General features: G+C 34.6%; 4 protein-coding genes and 2 pseudogenes across 4 annotated transcripts in view; 4 read left to right on the forward strand and 2 right to left on the reverse strand.

The window, feature by feature from the left end:
- Positions 315 to 1,969, reverse strand: LOC104717971 (probable aquaporin PIP1-5). Its single transcript, XM_010435612.2, has 4 exons — positions 1,591 to 1,969; positions 1,011 to 1,306; positions 780 to 920; positions 315 to 617 (listed from the first exon to the last, which is right to left on the reverse strand). Exons 1-4 carry the CDS (start codon positions 1,919 to 1,921, stop codon positions 522 to 524), a joined length of 864 nt encoding a protein of 287 aa, XP_010433914.1. The 5' UTR covers positions 1,922 to 1,969; the 3' UTR covers positions 315 to 521.
- On the forward strand, positions 5,881 to 7,053 carry LOC109125140 (annotated as a pseudogene).
- Positions 8,626 to 10,563, forward strand: LOC104720164. The gene is made up of 7 exons (XM_019230975.1): positions 8,626 to 8,787; positions 8,921 to 9,007; positions 9,109 to 9,345; positions 9,446 to 9,604; positions 9,709 to 9,759; positions 9,846 to 9,992; positions 10,072 to 10,563. Exons 1-7 carry the CDS (start codon positions 8,626 to 8,628, stop codon positions 10,462 to 10,464), a joined length of 1,236 nt encoding a protein of 411 aa, XP_019086520.1. The 3' UTR covers positions 10,465 to 10,563.
- LOC104720165 lies at positions 10,855 to 11,572 on the forward strand (annotated as a pseudogene).
- Positions 12,014 to 13,398, forward strand: LOC104717974 (feruloyl CoA ortho-hydroxylase 2-like). Its single transcript, XM_010435613.2, has 2 exons — positions 12,014 to 12,423; positions 12,525 to 13,398. Exons 1-2 carry the CDS (start codon positions 12,077 to 12,079, stop codon positions 13,150 to 13,152), a joined length of 975 nt encoding a protein of 324 aa, XP_010433915.1. The 5' UTR covers positions 12,014 to 12,076; the 3' UTR covers positions 13,153 to 13,398.
- The window catches only part of LOC104720166 (eukaryotic translation initiation factor 3 subunit A-like), a 5,119-nt gene continuing 1,576 nt past the window's right edge, over positions 13,581 to 17,123 (reverse strand). The window contains exons 2-13 of the mRNA XM_010438121.2: positions 16,722 to 16,768; positions 16,457 to 16,624; positions 15,963 to 16,331; positions 15,850 to 15,879; positions 15,525 to 15,752; positions 15,284 to 15,445; positions 14,966 to 15,187; positions 14,717 to 14,860; positions 14,412 to 14,591; positions 14,247 to 14,306; positions 13,976 to 14,177; positions 13,581 to 13,876 (exon numbers count right to left, since the gene is read on the reverse strand). Of these exons, the coding sequence (XP_010436423.1) occupies positions 13,752 to 13,876; positions 13,976 to 14,177; positions 14,247 to 14,306; positions 14,412 to 14,591; positions 14,717 to 14,860; positions 14,966 to 15,187; positions 15,284 to 15,445; positions 15,525 to 15,752; positions 15,850 to 15,879; positions 15,963 to 16,331; positions 16,457 to 16,624; positions 16,722 to 16,751 (1,920 nt within the window). The 5' untranslated portion in view covers positions 16,752 to 16,768 and the 3' untranslated portion in view covers positions 13,581 to 13,751. The remainder of the gene's footprint in view (positions 13,877 to 13,975; positions 14,178 to 14,246; positions 14,307 to 14,411; positions 14,592 to 14,716; positions 14,861 to 14,965; positions 15,188 to 15,283; positions 15,446 to 15,524; positions 15,753 to 15,849; positions 15,880 to 15,962; positions 16,332 to 16,456; positions 16,625 to 16,721; positions 16,769 to 17,123) is intronic.

Raw genomic sequence — 17,123 nt, forward strand, 5'->3', positions numbered from 1 at the left:
AACTCTCACACTTTGTAGGCCCATTACTGTCTTTACTCTACAGCACAGTTTGTTCTAGTCTACTAGACTTGGTTCTTTGATTCTGTTACTGGAACAACCCTACCATGTGGAACAGAACCTAACATGCAATCACTACTAGATAATGGCGTGAGAAAGAACACACTCTACAGTTGTGGTTCTCATGTCTGATATAGGAAACAATTTATTATTGACATTGACAGTATTAGTTACTCGCTGTGTCCAGTTCAATATATTATGTCCCAGTGATATATATATACAAACGATTCTGAGATTAGTACTATAAGTAGGCTATCAAGATAAAATTCCATTGACATAATTATTTACACATACAATACAATGTAACAAGATAGATAATAATTTATACATACAATGTTACAACATCAAACTCCGGTGATAGAATCACATACGAGAGACATAAAAAAAACATGAGGAATTCACATAGAATGAAAAATTGATATATTCTTAAAGAGTGATTATGAACAGAGATTATGCGGGAAGCTTTATGCCTTGGACTTGAAAGGAATAGCTCTGATGACTATCTGGTGGTACAGAGCAGCAAGAGCAGCACCAATGAATGGACCAACCCAGAAGATCCACTGCAGACATACAAACCAGAATAAACAACAGATCAAAGAGCGGAAATTTCAGTTTCGATCTAAATAGCAACTTAGGTAAACGGTTTCCCCCATCCAAACACTTGATGTGTATTCATACTTATCAGTTAACACAACCGTTGATGTGAGAAAAGAGGAACTTACATGATCATCCCAAGCATGATCCTTGTTGTAAATGATGGCAGCTCCAAGACTCCTGGCCGGGTTAATGCCAGTTCCAGTGATTGGGATGGTAGCCAAATGCACCAAGAAGACAGCAAAACCAATTGGTAGCGGAGCCAAAATCTGCAAAATGTTCGAAATCCGAAAAACACATGAGGTCTATGCGCAAATTACGAACTCAACCCAACAAGGATAAGATAATTAGCAACATACAGGGACATGAGAGTCTCTGGCACTTCTCTTAGCATCAGTAGCTGAGAAAACAGTATAAACCAGAACAAAAGTTCCAACAATCTCTGCACCAAGACCTGAACCCTTTGTGTAACCATGAGCCACCACATTAGCTCCACCGCCATTAGCCTGGTACGGCCCTGATTGAAACCCTTTAACCACACCAGCACCACATATAGCTCCAATGCACTGCATTACTATGTAGTACAGAGCTCTTGTCAAAGATAGCTTCCTCGCCAAGAACAAACCAAAAGTCACCGCCGGATTAATATGTCCTCCTGTTCACATCACAAAACCAATTTCACCACTCACAAGTCAGAATCAGATGATGTTCTTGCCACACAAGAATCCAAAACTGAAATTACTCAAAAGTTTCAAACTTTAAGGGTGAAATGACTCAAAGTTTCAATCTTTACTGTGGAAATGACTCAAAGTTTCAAACTTTCTTCTACATAACCAAGAAATTATCAAATTTCTCACAACAATTAGCCCTAATTCCAGATTCCTTCAATCTAAATTCGAAAACTTTAAACAAAACTTAGAACAAGAACAGATCTTGAACCTGAGATTCCAGCAGTACAGTAAACGAGAGCAAAGATCATGCCACCAAAAGCCCAAGCGATGCCTTGGATTCCCACAGAGGCACACATATTGGGAGCTCTCTTGACGCCCATCACTGTCAAAACGGTGACGTAGAGGAAAAGAAAAGTGGCTATGAACTCAGCTATGCCGGCTCTGTAGAAAGACCACGATTTGAGCTCGCCGGGTTCGAATAACGGCGCCGGAGGTGGTTCTTTGTAGTCCTTGCTCTCCGTCTGCGCCGCCGTGCCGATCGGTTGCTTCTCCGGGAACTTGTTGGCTCCGACATTCACGTCTTCTTCTTTGCCTTCCATGTTTCTCTCTCACTCTCTATCTCCAACTTGACTTTTTTTTTTTCTTTCAATTTGTAAATTTGGTGACCGGTGTGTGGCTTTTATAGTTTTTTTTTTTTGGAGAAATAGTTTTTAGTTTCGAATTTACATTTATTTATTTTTATTTGCTAATTTCGAAAATATTATATCTATTTATGCAAATTTCTAAATTAATCTGAATTGTTTAGATAATTAATTATACAAATAAAGTAGTGAATTTGGTCTAAATACCCTCACCTATATGAAATACACCATGTTAATTGCAAATGTTCATAAGAGTCACTCTCAATTTTGTTTAGATAGTTTGCAAAATTTTTATAGTCGGTTGAGCTAATCATCATGCACTTTTTTTGTTGATAAACCTAGATTTTTCATGTGGGACTTTAAAATTGTTTAATTGTTCTTAACGGTTATTTATTAATTAGTTAGTCATTTGAGCTTAATAATTAAGGTTGATATGATTAGAAAATAAGAATTAGGAGTAGGTAGTTGAAATGGACTGGACAACTAGGAACGAAAACGATGTATAGAAGAAGATGGACATAAAATTAAGCAACTGCTATATACAAAATATGTTACAGCTTAAATGATGTGGACAATTCCAACAATAATGTTTCTATCAATTATGTCAAGGATATTATAGTGGGCAGGATACACCTCATATCGAGAATGTTGATGCTTTATCTACCAATGCTTCATTAAAATTGCTTTTTTTTTTGTTCATTATGGTGTGAAGGCTTTCTTTGACTCTTTGTTTCTTATAACTCTTTCGTTTGAGATACTTGAATCAGCATAATGAAAGTGAATGTGAAAGATGGTTCTTTCTAAACATCTCTGTAGACTAGATACGACAGTTTACTGTATCCTGTTATTACTACGGTTTATAAAATTAATTCATGGTTCATTTCAGTTTTTTGTGATCACTACTACTACTACTGTTTTGGTTTTTTTTATATTAGGCTTTGACCCACTGAGCATGCAATTCTTTTATTTTGTTTTCTTATGCAATTACATGTGATGGATTACCCTTTATTAACGAAATACAAAAAGTTTCTTTAAAAAGATCTCACTTTAGCATCCACATCGTTATAATAAAACTTGAATGTTTCTCTCCAGAACGTGACACATCAGCATTATGAAGCATTCGGGAGATGACACATCAATTAACACATCACTTTACTCTTTTGTTTTAATTGATATTCTATTAAAAACTATAAAAAATAAAATGTTACAAAATCTATAAGAGTTAATCAGTCAAGTCAAAATTATATTTAGCAAACCAAGTTTGAATCTAAATAGTCCAAGTTAGTTGGCCAATGAAGGATAAATAAAATACTAAACTTGAACTTTTCACGTAGATCGATTTGGTTTGGTGTGTTTCATGTAGTTGTATAAAATTATAAATATGTGAATATGTAGAGAAATACCATGAGCCAGGAATGAGGACATTTGACCTAAGTTCTAAAAAATAAAGACGCGCCATCGAACATAAGCGGCAGCAACTCTGTCGAGCGTCGTGTTTGGTCCCCAAAAACCCTCACAGTGAAACATATAGTTCAAGCTTCTGCAGTATCCGACACAAAAGAAGAAAGCTTCATTTTTTTTAGTTTTCATCTTTTTCTATCCACTACGGATGTTTTGTTTTCTTGCAGTTATGATAACACTATCAAGGTTATGAAAAGACTGCTTCAAATGTGCTTTGATGAATTGTAACTCCTATTAAATTCCATGGATAACACCATGGCAACCAATAAGGCAAGAAGACGATTTCTTACGATTGTTCTTCAGTTTCATTTATCCGATTTTTTTTTTTGTTTTTGTGAATTTGTTTTTTCTTTTGTAAATGGAAGATTGTGAGGAACATTATAAAAACAGAGGATGCGACAATTGCGGCGATGAATGCAGAGATTTTAAGAACCAAATCTTAATTACTTGAAGAAATTCCAAAACTTCAAAAGATTGCTCTCAAATAGGTTTTTTTTTTCATGACCTAATTTTAGATCAAAAGGCTATATTTTAAAAACCTGATGATTTTTTTCTTCCGTATTGTTGATTGCTTTTCTTACATCTCATGATAAGAAATTATATATTTGATTATTTTCAGGTCAGAGGGCTTTCAAAAGAAGAGTTTGATGATGGAAGAATGATCTGGATTTGTCATTGAGAGATAAGATTGAAGGCATGCCAGATATTAGTCTTTGTCTTTTGATGATGTTTATACAACCTATTAAAGCAAATATCATAATCTTAGTGTACTGATCATAGTCAGACTATTGTTCCTGTTTTGTTTGGTATTAGTTTTGTTCCTAATTATTGCTTAACTTGCATAATATTGTGTTAGACCACTGTTGTGGATTTAGTTGGTCATTCAAAAAATTGGAACTGTTTTTTTATTATTTGTTCTTAATTTCTGCAGCTAAAGTTTTAGTCTTTAATTTTAATTTAATTTTCTTAAAAATGATTTTGGCTTTGCCATGTTAACATGAGTTTTGGGAATGGAAAAAGCACAATGTTCTCTTTTCATAATAAAGTTTATTCAAGGGCATTTATATGACTTTCCGGCCTAGAAGATTTTGCAATGCTTTGCTTTAGAAGCTGCATATGATTTTTAGACAAATACAACAAACCATTTAAGTGGTATGACAACGTTAAGAGTTTGAAAACATTACGTGAAATATTATCTACACAAGTGCATACAAAATATATGCAGACTTTACGTAACTATTATTCATAAATGTAAACATGTAGGGACTTTACATTATATTTACTGTGTAAAACTAATATATGTAACATGTATTTATTAATGCATGCATTTGTAATAAAATAGTAAAATAAAACTACTAAAATGGGAGAAAATAAAAATTAGAAATCTTAAATCATCTTAAATTTTTATATTCCAAGTACATATAAAAGTTTTTATTAAGTGTGATAGTCGATCAAAATATACACATATATATATATATTACAATATAAGACAAATTAATTATCTGTAAAAAAAATAATTATCTGTAAAAAGTTATACACGTACACTAAAAACATAAGAAAAAAACAAATACAATCACTGTACAATATATTCATCATTTTATAAAGTAATATATTTTTTTTACAACATTATAAATTATACGTTTGTCTTCGAGAAAGACTGAGTTCGAACCCAGATTTAGTGAGAAAGCAATAGAGGTGAGTACGACCGAGTGTCTTCTCATTTATATATGTCTTGTTTCAGTTTCTTCATGAAATATTAACAAAAAATATTACTCAAAACAATTTCGTATAAACTCTCCATAAGAGCTACTAATCGTCTTGATTCTCTCAAAAGAATAATACGTAAGAGACCATGATTCTAGCGTAAATAACATTAGTTTGTTAAGTGTTAGAGACTGAAACACTAAAATATTGTTTATTTGATTAGTTCTAAACACATCTTACAAAAAATACTGCACATACCCATTTTGTATGATGTGTATAAAACTAATCAAGTTGTTTTTCTTTTTTTTTTTTGTTGCATTTACATATAGGGTATATTCCAAGTATGATTACTTTTTAAAATTGATTTGTGCTCATTACCTATATAAAGAAGGGCTATTTAAATTTCTTCCTATGCTATATTTGGAAAATTAGGATTGATTATAATAGTTCATAGGTTTTATGAGCTATGATGTGAAAGCTAACACTAATTATGGTGCTTCAATGCATCATAATACAAGAAAAAACATAATTAATTTTAGTCTATAATTTCATTACAATAATAAAATAAAAGATAACCAGAAACAAATAATAACAAAAACCTAAAACAAAATATTACCAATAAAAATTGTCAAAAACTATTTTAATAATAATTTTTAATTATAAACACCATACAAAAATTATCTTAAAAAAATAATTAAAATAAAAAAATACAAAAAAACTATCCCGCGGCGTAGGGCAGGCACTATCCTAGCATGGGTAATAGAGATAGAGCCAGAGACACTTGTCCATTACTATGTATAGGTTCTTTGTTGGTTATTAATGGTCATCATGTAAGAATCTTTTTTTTTGTTACACGTACGTAGTTGAATTGAGATCCCATCTTAACTTGTGCACAATGCTTATAATTTTTTGATTATCTATTTATTTTTCTCTTTCGGTTTTAGTTTGCCACAATTAGTTACAAAGACTACAATTATGGAGCACAAGGAAACATTAACATATGGAATCCATACGTCTCACCTGATCAATTTAGTCTCGCGCGCGGCTATGACTATTACAGGCAACAAACGGTTACAAAGCATCTCTGCTGGATGGATTGTAAGTCCAGACCCTATTTTTTATTTTTATTTTACAAAATGTTCGGCATCAAAACGTTCGATGACCAATCTCTGTTTAGGTGTATCCAGGGCTACATCAGAACCAAAGTTCCTTATTCACTTACTGGACTGTAAGTTTATCAAAACATCTTAAAGTTTTGACTAGGTTTAGCAAATAACCAGCCTAGCTTCTCTATTTAAATCTTTGATTCAAACAGGCGGATGGAAATAATAAGACTTGTTGCTACAATGCACTATGTCCTGGGTTTGTACATGTGAGCACTAAATATGCGATTGGAGCCCTTGCCCAACCAGTTTCAATTTATGATGGTCAACAATATCATTTAAAAATCAGCTTATATCAGGTGTATAAAATAGTTTTCCTCAAACATATATAGAAAAGTCGAAGGTTATGTTAACAACTATTGCTTTTGTGATTTAACTAGGATCATGTTACAGGAGACCGGTGGTTTTTGCTACTTGACGAGCCAATTGGATACTGGCCAAGATCATTGTTCAACCCTAAAGGTTTAGCTGATGGAGCGATCGAGTGCGGTGATTTGGGGAGGAGAAGTTTATAGTTCGGTGAAAGATAAGAGCCCAAGCATGGGAAGTGGACATTTCCCACAAGAGGGTTTCAAGAAAGCAGCCTATGTGAATGGTATGAAAGTAATCACTGATGTAACAAAAGTAGTTTCGAGTCCTATAGCGTCAGCTTTAAAGACATACACAAACAGTCCAGACTGTAACGTCAAGAAGATATTAGGTGTTGGCGAATATTGGTCAAGAGCTATTTTATTTGACGGACCGGGAGGATGCACATTTTAATTTACTTGTCTTTTAAGAACTTTATAGATTTTTGGTATAATATTATTACTTCCTAATTGTTAATTTAAGTTTAAGTTCAGCATTATTTTTTTTTAGCGAAGGCGGCCCTTGTTAGGGTTAGGGTTTTGCTTAATCTCCTTTACCACTCTATATATAAATAGAGAGCTATACACATATTAGGTCTTGTACGATTTTTTAATAGTTCCATCGATCGGTTTCCATCACGTCGTTTGGTATCAGAGCCACGCTATGCTCTTCACTTGCATTGAAGAATTTGTGCGGCTCTGATACCAAATGATGCAATGGAAACATTGATATTGCGTGATTACTTGTTTCTTTTTACCTTGTTGTTAACGCTTCTTTGTCTCATGTCTCGACCGTCTCAAGAACACGACACGATTTAACTATAAAGCATGAGATTTCTTAAGGAGACCAGTTGATGGGTTTATGAGTAGTAAAGACATATGTTTATGATCTTTTCACATTAACTTTCTCTTGTTTTACCGTCTGAGATGTAAAAAAAGTATTAGATCTTCTGAGCTTGAACTTTTTTTTTATTTTATTTTTAAATTAAGAGATATGTAGTAGTGTAATGGTTAGGTATCTCGGTTTTTAATTTTCTCTCCCTCCGATGGTTCGAAGCCTACTAGTTGCGTTGATTTACACGATTTTATTTCGTAAATACTAAAAACCTAATTATTTTTAAAGGGACGTCTCACTTACCCTACCTTCATCGTCGATCACATAAACCTTTTGTTACCAAAAAAAAAAAAAAAAAAACTTGAACCTTTTTGATTTTCACATCCTTTTCCTTATCTTAGATTGATAGATACAAATAAAACCAATTGTGTTAAGATCTTTGCCTTGTAATTTTCTGTAATCTTTAATTAACTACTTAATCCCAAGATATCAAATACTATTCATTAATTTGATTTCACGGAAACGTAATGGCCACTTGTATTTTCAACCAAATTGAATGAATGAGTTGAATATATGTTTCGATTCTATTCATTCAGAAAGTCACCATTTGACTTCAATATTTTTCCAACCAATATTTTTCAATCTTTATTTATTTTTCCAACCATTATTTTTCCAACCAACAAAATTAATGAGATGAAAACTTAAATTTGTTATATATATATATATATATTTATTTATTTTACAGGTTTTAATTAATATATTGGCTTAAAAAATATAGTATGAGTTAAAAAAATGTATCTGTTTAATTATTTTAATTATATGAGTTTAGAAAATAAGAATTAATCATACATATTCCTATTTTTTTAATCTTTTTAATTCTTAACTCCAAATTATAAATTTCAATTAATATATATATATATACATATATTTTGTATATTATTATAGATATGTTATTAATATTAAATTTTTGTATCCAGCTATTCAACTTAATGATCACCATTTAGCAAAGTAATTTATTTACCTACATCTTATTCATCTCATTCAGTTTATTCAACTCATTTTGATTGTTCAACTCATTTTTATTCAACCATCATTATTATCTAACCAGCTAGTTCAATTTGTTAATCACCATTTGCAGCCATTGTTTACACAATGGATTTCTCTAATAACATTGTAATACTAATTCTGTTAACACTTGTTTTAGTTGCTGAAGCAGCAGCTCATGAATGGAGAACAATACCATCGGAAGAAGAGAAGAAAGAAATGGAGAGGCAACTCAAAGATATCAACAAACCTGCCCTCAAGAGTTTCAAGGTTGTTTTAATTAGCCTTTCCTTCTTCATACATGCTTATCAGTTTATCATGCCCTTATGCTGAACAAAAGTGACATGATTGTATCAAGACATTAATTTATAGACACCCTATTTTAATTATCCTTTTTGAACAGACTGAAAAAGGTGAAATATTCGATTGTATCGACATTCAAAAGCAACTAGCATTTGATCATCCTCTTCTGAAAAACCACTCTGTTCAGGTTCTGATGATTCTTAATCTTATCATATATGAATTCTCTATACATAAAGATAATGCTATATAGAGAATTACTTTGTGAACGCATTGGCATATTATATGCAGCTAAAGCCAACAAGTGTACCTAAGTGGATCTCAAGTAACAAAACTTCACAAAAAATTGATCCCTTAAAGCTTCTGCCAAAGGGCATAAGTTGTCCACATGGAACTGTAATTGTTAAAAAGATTACACTCCAAGATCTTATACACTCGCAACGTTTGAAATCCATTGGATTCAACAGCCCTAGACATCTAAGACATGTCCTAACAGAGGGGAATGACATTGATTTGACTGGACATCATGTGAGAAGAATCATTACTTAGCTTTCAGTATAAAACACCATTTTAATTTCTATGTTTCCATTTTCTTATTAGTTTCTTCTCTTCTGTATGGATATTTTAGTTTGCAACACTCGAGTATGATTATAGCAGAGTTGCTGGAGTTACAGGAAACCTTAACCTCTGGGATCCACAAGTGTCACATGACCAAGTTAGTCTTGCAACCATGGCGATTGGACAAGGTCCCATTGAACATCTCGCCAGCATTTCAGTTGGGTGGATGGTAAGTCTAGTTTCTATTTCTTTCGTTATTAATTTTGTTTCTTTTTCAAACCATATGAATGTAAAATCTGAGAATAAAGGGTTCGAGAAACATACATGCTACAGGTGAATCCATTGTTGTACCAAGATCATATTCACTTATACACCTACTGGACTGTAAGTTCTGTGTAACCCCTTGAATTAAAAGTTTACGCTAATTATATTTTTCTAATTTCACATGGTCTTAATGATAAATATAACAGGCAGATGGATATAATAAGACAGGCTGCTACGACATACTATGTCCTGGATTTGTGCAAGTCAGCAAGAGGATACCACTTGGTGTCCTTCTTCATCCGGTTTCAGTTTATAATGGTACACAATATGAAATGGACTTAAGCTTGCATCAGGTAAAAACCTCCAGAGTCTCTAGTGATTTCATCTTATTAGTCTCTTTTGGATATTCATCTTATAAAACCCCGGGAACAGGACCGTGTCACGGGAGATTGGTGGCTTATATTTGGAGGTGTGAACGTTGGATATTGGCCAAAGTCATTGTTCATAGGCTCAGGCTTAGTTAAAGGAGCATATCTTGGATCTTGGGGAGGTCAAGTGTACAGTCCAACGACAGAAAAGAGTCCAGGTATGGGGAGTGGGCATTTTCCTAAAGAAGGTTTTGGAAAAGCTGCCTTTGTGAACAATATCCAAATCTTAGATGGTAAGGGAAAAGCTTTAATTCCACAAATCTACACTGTAGAGGCACATGAGAGCAATCCAAATTGTTATAAATCCAAGTTTATTCATGATGATGATGAACCTTGGATAAGAGCTGTTTACTATGGAGGTCCGGGAGGATGCATAGGGAAATTATCTATGAACTGAGGATGCTATTATGAGAAATTCTATAAAATTGAAATATATATATATATATATATATATATATCCAAGCATTAATTATGCTTTTATCAATCAAGTATCAGTATTCAGAACTTCGTTCAGTTAATGTTTTTACATAGACCTGAGTCACCTAAAGTACAAATCATTCGATTTTAATAGCTTTTACATAAAAGATACTGTAAAAAAAACCATAGGGTTTAAATATTCAAGATTGGATGCAAAGAGCAAGAACATTGATCTGACTGGTTTTCATGTATTGATATCGCTAATTAATACGTCCTAGAAGAAATTTATCATCTACAATGATCATTATTAACTTCTTTCATCTTATACATGTATTATAGTTCGCTGTGGTTCAGTACAAAAATCTTCATTATGGAGCAAAGGGAAATCTTAACATCTGGGAACCTAAAGTTTCACCTAATCAGTTTAGCTTTGCAAGTATCTTTATTGCTACAGGGTCAAAAGAACAATTTCAAGGCAGATGGATTTGGGAAAACAGGTTGCTACAATACATTGTGTTCTGGCTTTTGTACAAGTGAACACCGATATCGCACTAGGCTACCAATTTCAACCAATTTCTACTTACGGTGGCAAACAGTATGAAGTAGGCATCAAAATATATAAGGTAGCATCACCTTCCACAAATTTGCTTATCTGAGAAGTTTCATGAATGTGAATTGTGCTTGTCTAGGCCATTGAATGAATAAGTAACCTATCTGTTTGAGTAGGATCACGTTACAGGAAATTGGTGGTTGGTAGTGTTCGATGATTATGTTGGATACTGGCCAAAATCATTATTCACAGACACAGGTTTAGGCCATGGAGGAAATTTGGTGTCATGGGGAGGAGAAGTATATAGTCCAGTGAAAGAGAAGAGCCCAAGTATGGGAAGTGGACATTTTCCGGAATATAGAAGTTACACCAAAGTAGCCTATATGAATGGTTTTGTAGTGTAAAGACTCCACCGCTTGATAGTCTAAAGACATTCTCAAGCACCCCGAACTGTTACAAAGTAAAAAAAGACCAACCACTGTTTGGCGAAGTGACTGATGCTATTTTTTATGGAGGACCAGGAGGATGCACATTCTAGTTAACATGTTCTTAGGATCCCTTTGCATTAATTAAAAGGATCAGTTACATATTTTCAAAAGTTTACTTTTGTGTATTTTATCTATGTTTAAGACCTGATTACTATGGAGCTCCTCCAGGATGCCTTGGGACATAATCTATGATCTGAAGATAACTCTTATATATGCTTAATTAAATAATTAGTATGAATAATCAAGTTTTCATGAATCTTCACAACTTTTTGCAATATTAATGGTTATGACTTCTGAGGCTGCAAATAATGAAACTATAGTCTAATTGTAAAATGTCACAATCAAATCATCATGATTTACAATCCTTTTCTAATTATACCGGCATAATGATAACCAAAAATATGTGGGTTCTACTGTTACTGTTTTTTTGAGTCTAAAATATACCTAAAAGCTTCTTTTAATCATGTCTTAAATATAGATACCCCTATGCCTAGCACAGCTTACCCCTACTCTTTACCCCTAAACCCTTAAAAGACAAGTAAATATATAATATAATGTCTGAAATTCAATCCTCTCTGCAGCTTCCTGTATTAGACTTAACACAACCGATTGAGTCCTCTGTTCTGTCTTCTCTCTCTCAGGCTTGTAAAGAGTGGGGATTCTTTTATGTCACTAATCATGGAATCTCTAAAGAGATGTTCAGCAAAACATGTTCCTTGTCCGGAGATGTTTTCAAAGTTCCTCTTGAAACAAAGCTCAAGCTTGGTCCCTTTCCATATACTCCTCGGTACATCGCCTCTCCTTATTTCGAAAGCCTTGTTGTCTCTGGACCTGATTTCTCCAGTTCTGCCAAAGCTTCTGAAGATGTTTTGTTCCAAGATCATCATACACCAGAATTAAGGTTGTCATTACAACTAAAAAAGTTTTTATTCTTTTTCATATTCTGTGTTTCACATCTCTTTATTTGCTTGACAGTGTTACCTCTCCTCTGTTTTTGTTCAGAGAAACACTAGAAGAGTACGGAGCTAAAATAGACTACTTGTCAAAAAGACTCATCAAGATTCTCTTGATGATGACCTTAGGAGACGAAACAGGGAAGAGATTATACCAAACTGAGTTTAGCAACTGTCATGGATACTTACGTCTAGTGAACTACACACCTCCACATGACGTAGAGAAGCGAGAAGAGCTCGTTGAAGGTCTCGGGATGCACACGGATATGAGCTGTATAACAATAGTCTACCAAGATTCCGTTGGTGGACTTCAGATGAGGTCTAAGGAAGGGAAATGGATCGATATAAATCCGTGCGAGGATCTTCTTGTTGTTAACATCGGAGATCTTATGCAAGCATGGAGTAATGGACGGCTGAGATCGTCTGAACATCGAGTTGTATTGAGAAAGTTAGTAAACAGAGTCTCTTTGGCGTTTTTCCTCTGTTTTGAGGATGAGAAAGTGATACTTGCGCCTCAAGAAATCGTGGGTGAGGGAAACTGTAGGAGCTACAAGTCGTTTAAGTGTTCGGAGTATCTGAAGTTCAGACAGAGTAATGAAGTAGGGAAGTTTGAGAAGATTGGTTACACTGTCAAAGACTTTTCTGGACTTAAGCTGGCTCAACCAGATGATCCTTAGAGACCACACCGGTGTTTCCGTTGAGAGATCACTTAACCGGTTCCTGAAGGAGAAAGGTAAAAGAGCATACGGTTGTTGTGAGTGTCATGCAATATATCATATACTAACTAGTGGAATCCAAAGCTACATTTGGATTTACATCTGTGTATAAAAATGTTCCGAGTCTTTCTCTTACCATCTAAAGTAATGCTTCAGAGGTTTTTCTACATGTTTAATTCAAAGTGGGAGTACTTGTCAAAGCTAAAATCATATTCAGTTTAAATGTGAACAAAGAAGCATAAGAGTGACCCACAATGATTGTGTCCTGAAAAGGACTTGAGCAGAGCACTCAACACAACTTTTTTACCCAAGATTTTATAGTTTGTCTAGACCAATTTGTTTTGACTTGCTTCTAGAAGAAACCACAGCTAAGTTAAATTTGCTTCCACTTCAAGATAATCAGTATTACTATATAGCAGCAATCGGAGCAAAACCAACTGAAAACGAGTTTTACAGATGTTTAAATATTCGGAAAATCATGACTAAATTATTCTTCACTGAGGCCTAATGAGCAAAAATGACCAAATCCTTTTTTTCTATGGACGTCAAGACCAATATTATTATCCCAACAGAGCTTTTACCCTCAACCTTTCTTCAATCTCTTCTTCTCTCTGCCATTTCTTTTCAGCAATTGCATAACACTTAGCTCTCCTTTCAGCTTCTTCCTTTCTACGTTTCTCAGTTTCTTCAGACACGTAAGATTTAAAGAGTCAAACAAAATATCTAACAGGCATGGAGCATGCACATCAGATGGTGTTGCATATAGATGAAAAGAGGAGCTTACCTTCACGCTGACGAGCTTCCTCTTTTTCTTGAAGCTTTTTTATCCTTTCCTCTTCAGATTTCAAATGATGTATCTGCTTTTTCTTATTATCCGTTTCTTGTTTCCTGGCTCGAATCATTTGGACAATACCCTCGTCTTGCTCTTTTCTTAGCCTCTCAAACTCGTATTGTCGAAGACCAATCACTCTCTCTTGGAATATTTCCTGGAAACAAAATTTAATTTTGAGTTACTTGACAAGAAAAATTGCAAGAAGTGATTGCAACATTCTCGCCAACCTTTTCTTCTCCATCGGGTCACTCTCTTGAAGTTCCTTCCTGAGCTTGACCTCACGCTAAACAAAATAGAAGACACTATAAGGACCTTTTTTACGCCTAAACTCAGAAGTCAGAACCAATATGTAAAGATTCAAAACTACTGCAAGAATAAATTTCCTTACCTCTTCTACCAATCGTTGCTGATAAGCAGCTTCAATCAACGGGGCAGCTTCTTCTCTCTTTGCCCGTTCCAGATAATCCATAGTTTTGGCAAGTCTTTGGAGCTTCTTCTCCATTTCTTGATCTTTCTTGCGCTTCTCACTCATGGCTTTCTCTATCACGCTTTGCTTTGTTACCTTCTCCTACATTTAGTTAAAGAAAGTCAAATGTACTAATAAACCATTGTTTCAAACAAAATTTACTCCATCGTAAAGTGTCTTCTTTTTTCCATTTTTATGACGTTTTTCAGTGTGTCCACAAGCATTACCTGAGCTTCCTCAAGCTCCCTCTCCTCTATCTCCCTAAGAATTCTCTGTCTCCTCTTCTCCTGAAGATCTAACGCAAGTCTCTGCTGTTCTGCCTCCTCAGTTAGCTTCAGAAGCTTAAGCTTTCGCTGCTCCTCTTCACGTTCCTTCAAAACCAAAACACAGAACAGAGAATTTGTCCTCAAGTGACCCAACGATAATGAAAGACAGAAGAAGTATGAATGATGCTTCAGTTCATGTAGGAAAAATACCATCTCTAGTTGCTGACGCTCTTGTTCTTCCTTAATCTTCTCAATGATTGATTTCCGGGCAAGCAGTCTTTTGTGCTCCTTTTCAACAGTCTCTTCTAGATTTGGTACTATGTCACCAAACTGTGATGATTTACTTGGAGCAGGAAATAACATGGCTCTTACTTTGTTCATAGTCTCAGAAAAATTAGCCAGATGATCTTTTAGCCCATCAGACTTAATACTCTGATACACAAGTAGTTGGATGAAACAAAATAACATCAACCAAAAAGTATCAAAAATTTATAGTAATGAGAGACTGATATAAGCAGCGAGACTCACCAGATTTCTAAAAATTACAACACCCTTTATGTGATCAACTTTCATGTCAACAAAATTGTTTCTTACAGCATCAGCTGCTATCATCTCAACGGCTGAGAAGTCGAAGAAAGGGACCAACTGAGCTAGATTCTTAATTGTTATTGCCTGATACATCTTAGAAACCTGAAAAATTGCAATATAGAATTGTAAGTACGTACATATAGAAATATATACACCAGGTCAAATACAATAGTGCACTTACCCGTTGAAGCAGCTTCAGAGTAGCAATCTTCTCCAAGGAGGGAACATATTGGGAGAGCTGTACTTCTGGTAAAGAAGGAGCTGAAGACAGTTCCCCACCAAGTTTAGAAATTCTATCCAACAAAAGCTTAATCTTGGGACCAAGATCAAGTGGGTGAAATTCATGCTCCAAGAAATGGTAAAGCTCTTTGACCTCCGGAGTTGCATAGCTCAAAACACCTCTTGAAACCTAATGGAGGATAAATCAAACTCAACATTACCACAAGAAAATAAAACGTCACAGAATAAAAAATTCAAACTATGAAGTACAGCTGCTAGAGACTCACCAGCTCTGACAGAAGTGATGCCGGGGAAAGCTGCAAATGGAATGGATGAAATTAGAAAATGCAAACCAGAAACAAAGGATATGGAATTAGAAAAACAAACTAATTGATGTTACCATATCTCTGCCCTCGACTTTAGGTTCAAGATTGACCCCTATGAGGTTACTCATCCTCAAATTGTGTTCTTTCTCATTTTCAAGCTCCAAAATCGATGCACCGTGAGACCGACCATATAGTGGAACAGATAATACCGCCAAGACAACAGATGACGCTATTAGCTGCAAATCCTTCTGACTTAAGTTCTTATTGAAAATCTTCTGCAAGCTAAACAACTTAAACCAAGCAGAAGCATGGTAAAGATGGTTTGAAGAACTCCAGAAGATCTCAGTCAATTTGGAATAATAAACCACCAATAAAGATGACTTAGGCGTTTCCTTGACCATGCACATTAATCCACATATATCTTCGGCAGTACGAAAAGCTTCCTGCAAGTAAAATCATACAGAAAACATAAGAAATTATTCTAGATCATTGTTACCAAAACAGGTAGAGAGTATAAGACGATTAGAGAAAGACAGAGTTGGCATATTACACAAAGACACGAACATACCTTCCAAATTCCAAGCTCAGTGGAAACTTTCAACTGCTCAAATCTTGTTTCCAGATAACGTTGCAAGCTCTCGGGCGCCAACAAATCAGGTCGGTCTCTTGCTCTATGAAACTCTCTTGTTCTGTTATACTGCTTACAAAACTGGGAGGGTTGATTATGTGCTTGCGTCTACAAGATAAGAACACACATCGAATGAACTGACCAAACTAAATAAAAAAACCAAAGAATAAGCTAACAAACGTAGTGTCTTCGCAGGAGAACTAACCGCATTCCCTGTTTTGGTGAAAGTCGCCATGATTCAGACTATAACCCCTGAGACAAGGATGACTTTCTATGAATATCAAATCATCAAATTTTTTTAAAAAGACTGAAACTTGGACAAACCCACCAGCTTAAATCAATGGAAACATATTCAGAATCTAAAAAAAGAAACGTATTATGATTTACAAATCAAACACATGAGTTCTCGCACAAACCCATGATTCAATTCATACATCAAAAACTTTTGAGCGAGTGTAGAAGACATACCCAGCCGAAAGAAAAGTAGATGATTCGACGCAAACACTAACGAGATTAATCCGAAGAAACAAATGATTCAATCAGTCTTGCACGAAACCTAACTTTTATAGGGTTTTGTTTTTGGCAGTTCTATTATTATATACATAAA

The sequence above is a fragment of the Camelina sativa genome, chromosome 10 (assembly GCF_000633955.1).
Source record: "Camelina sativa cultivar DH55 chromosome 10, Cs, whole genome shotgun sequence".
NCBI classification, from domain to species: Eukaryota; Viridiplantae; Streptophyta; class Magnoliopsida; order Brassicales; family Brassicaceae; genus Camelina; species Camelina sativa.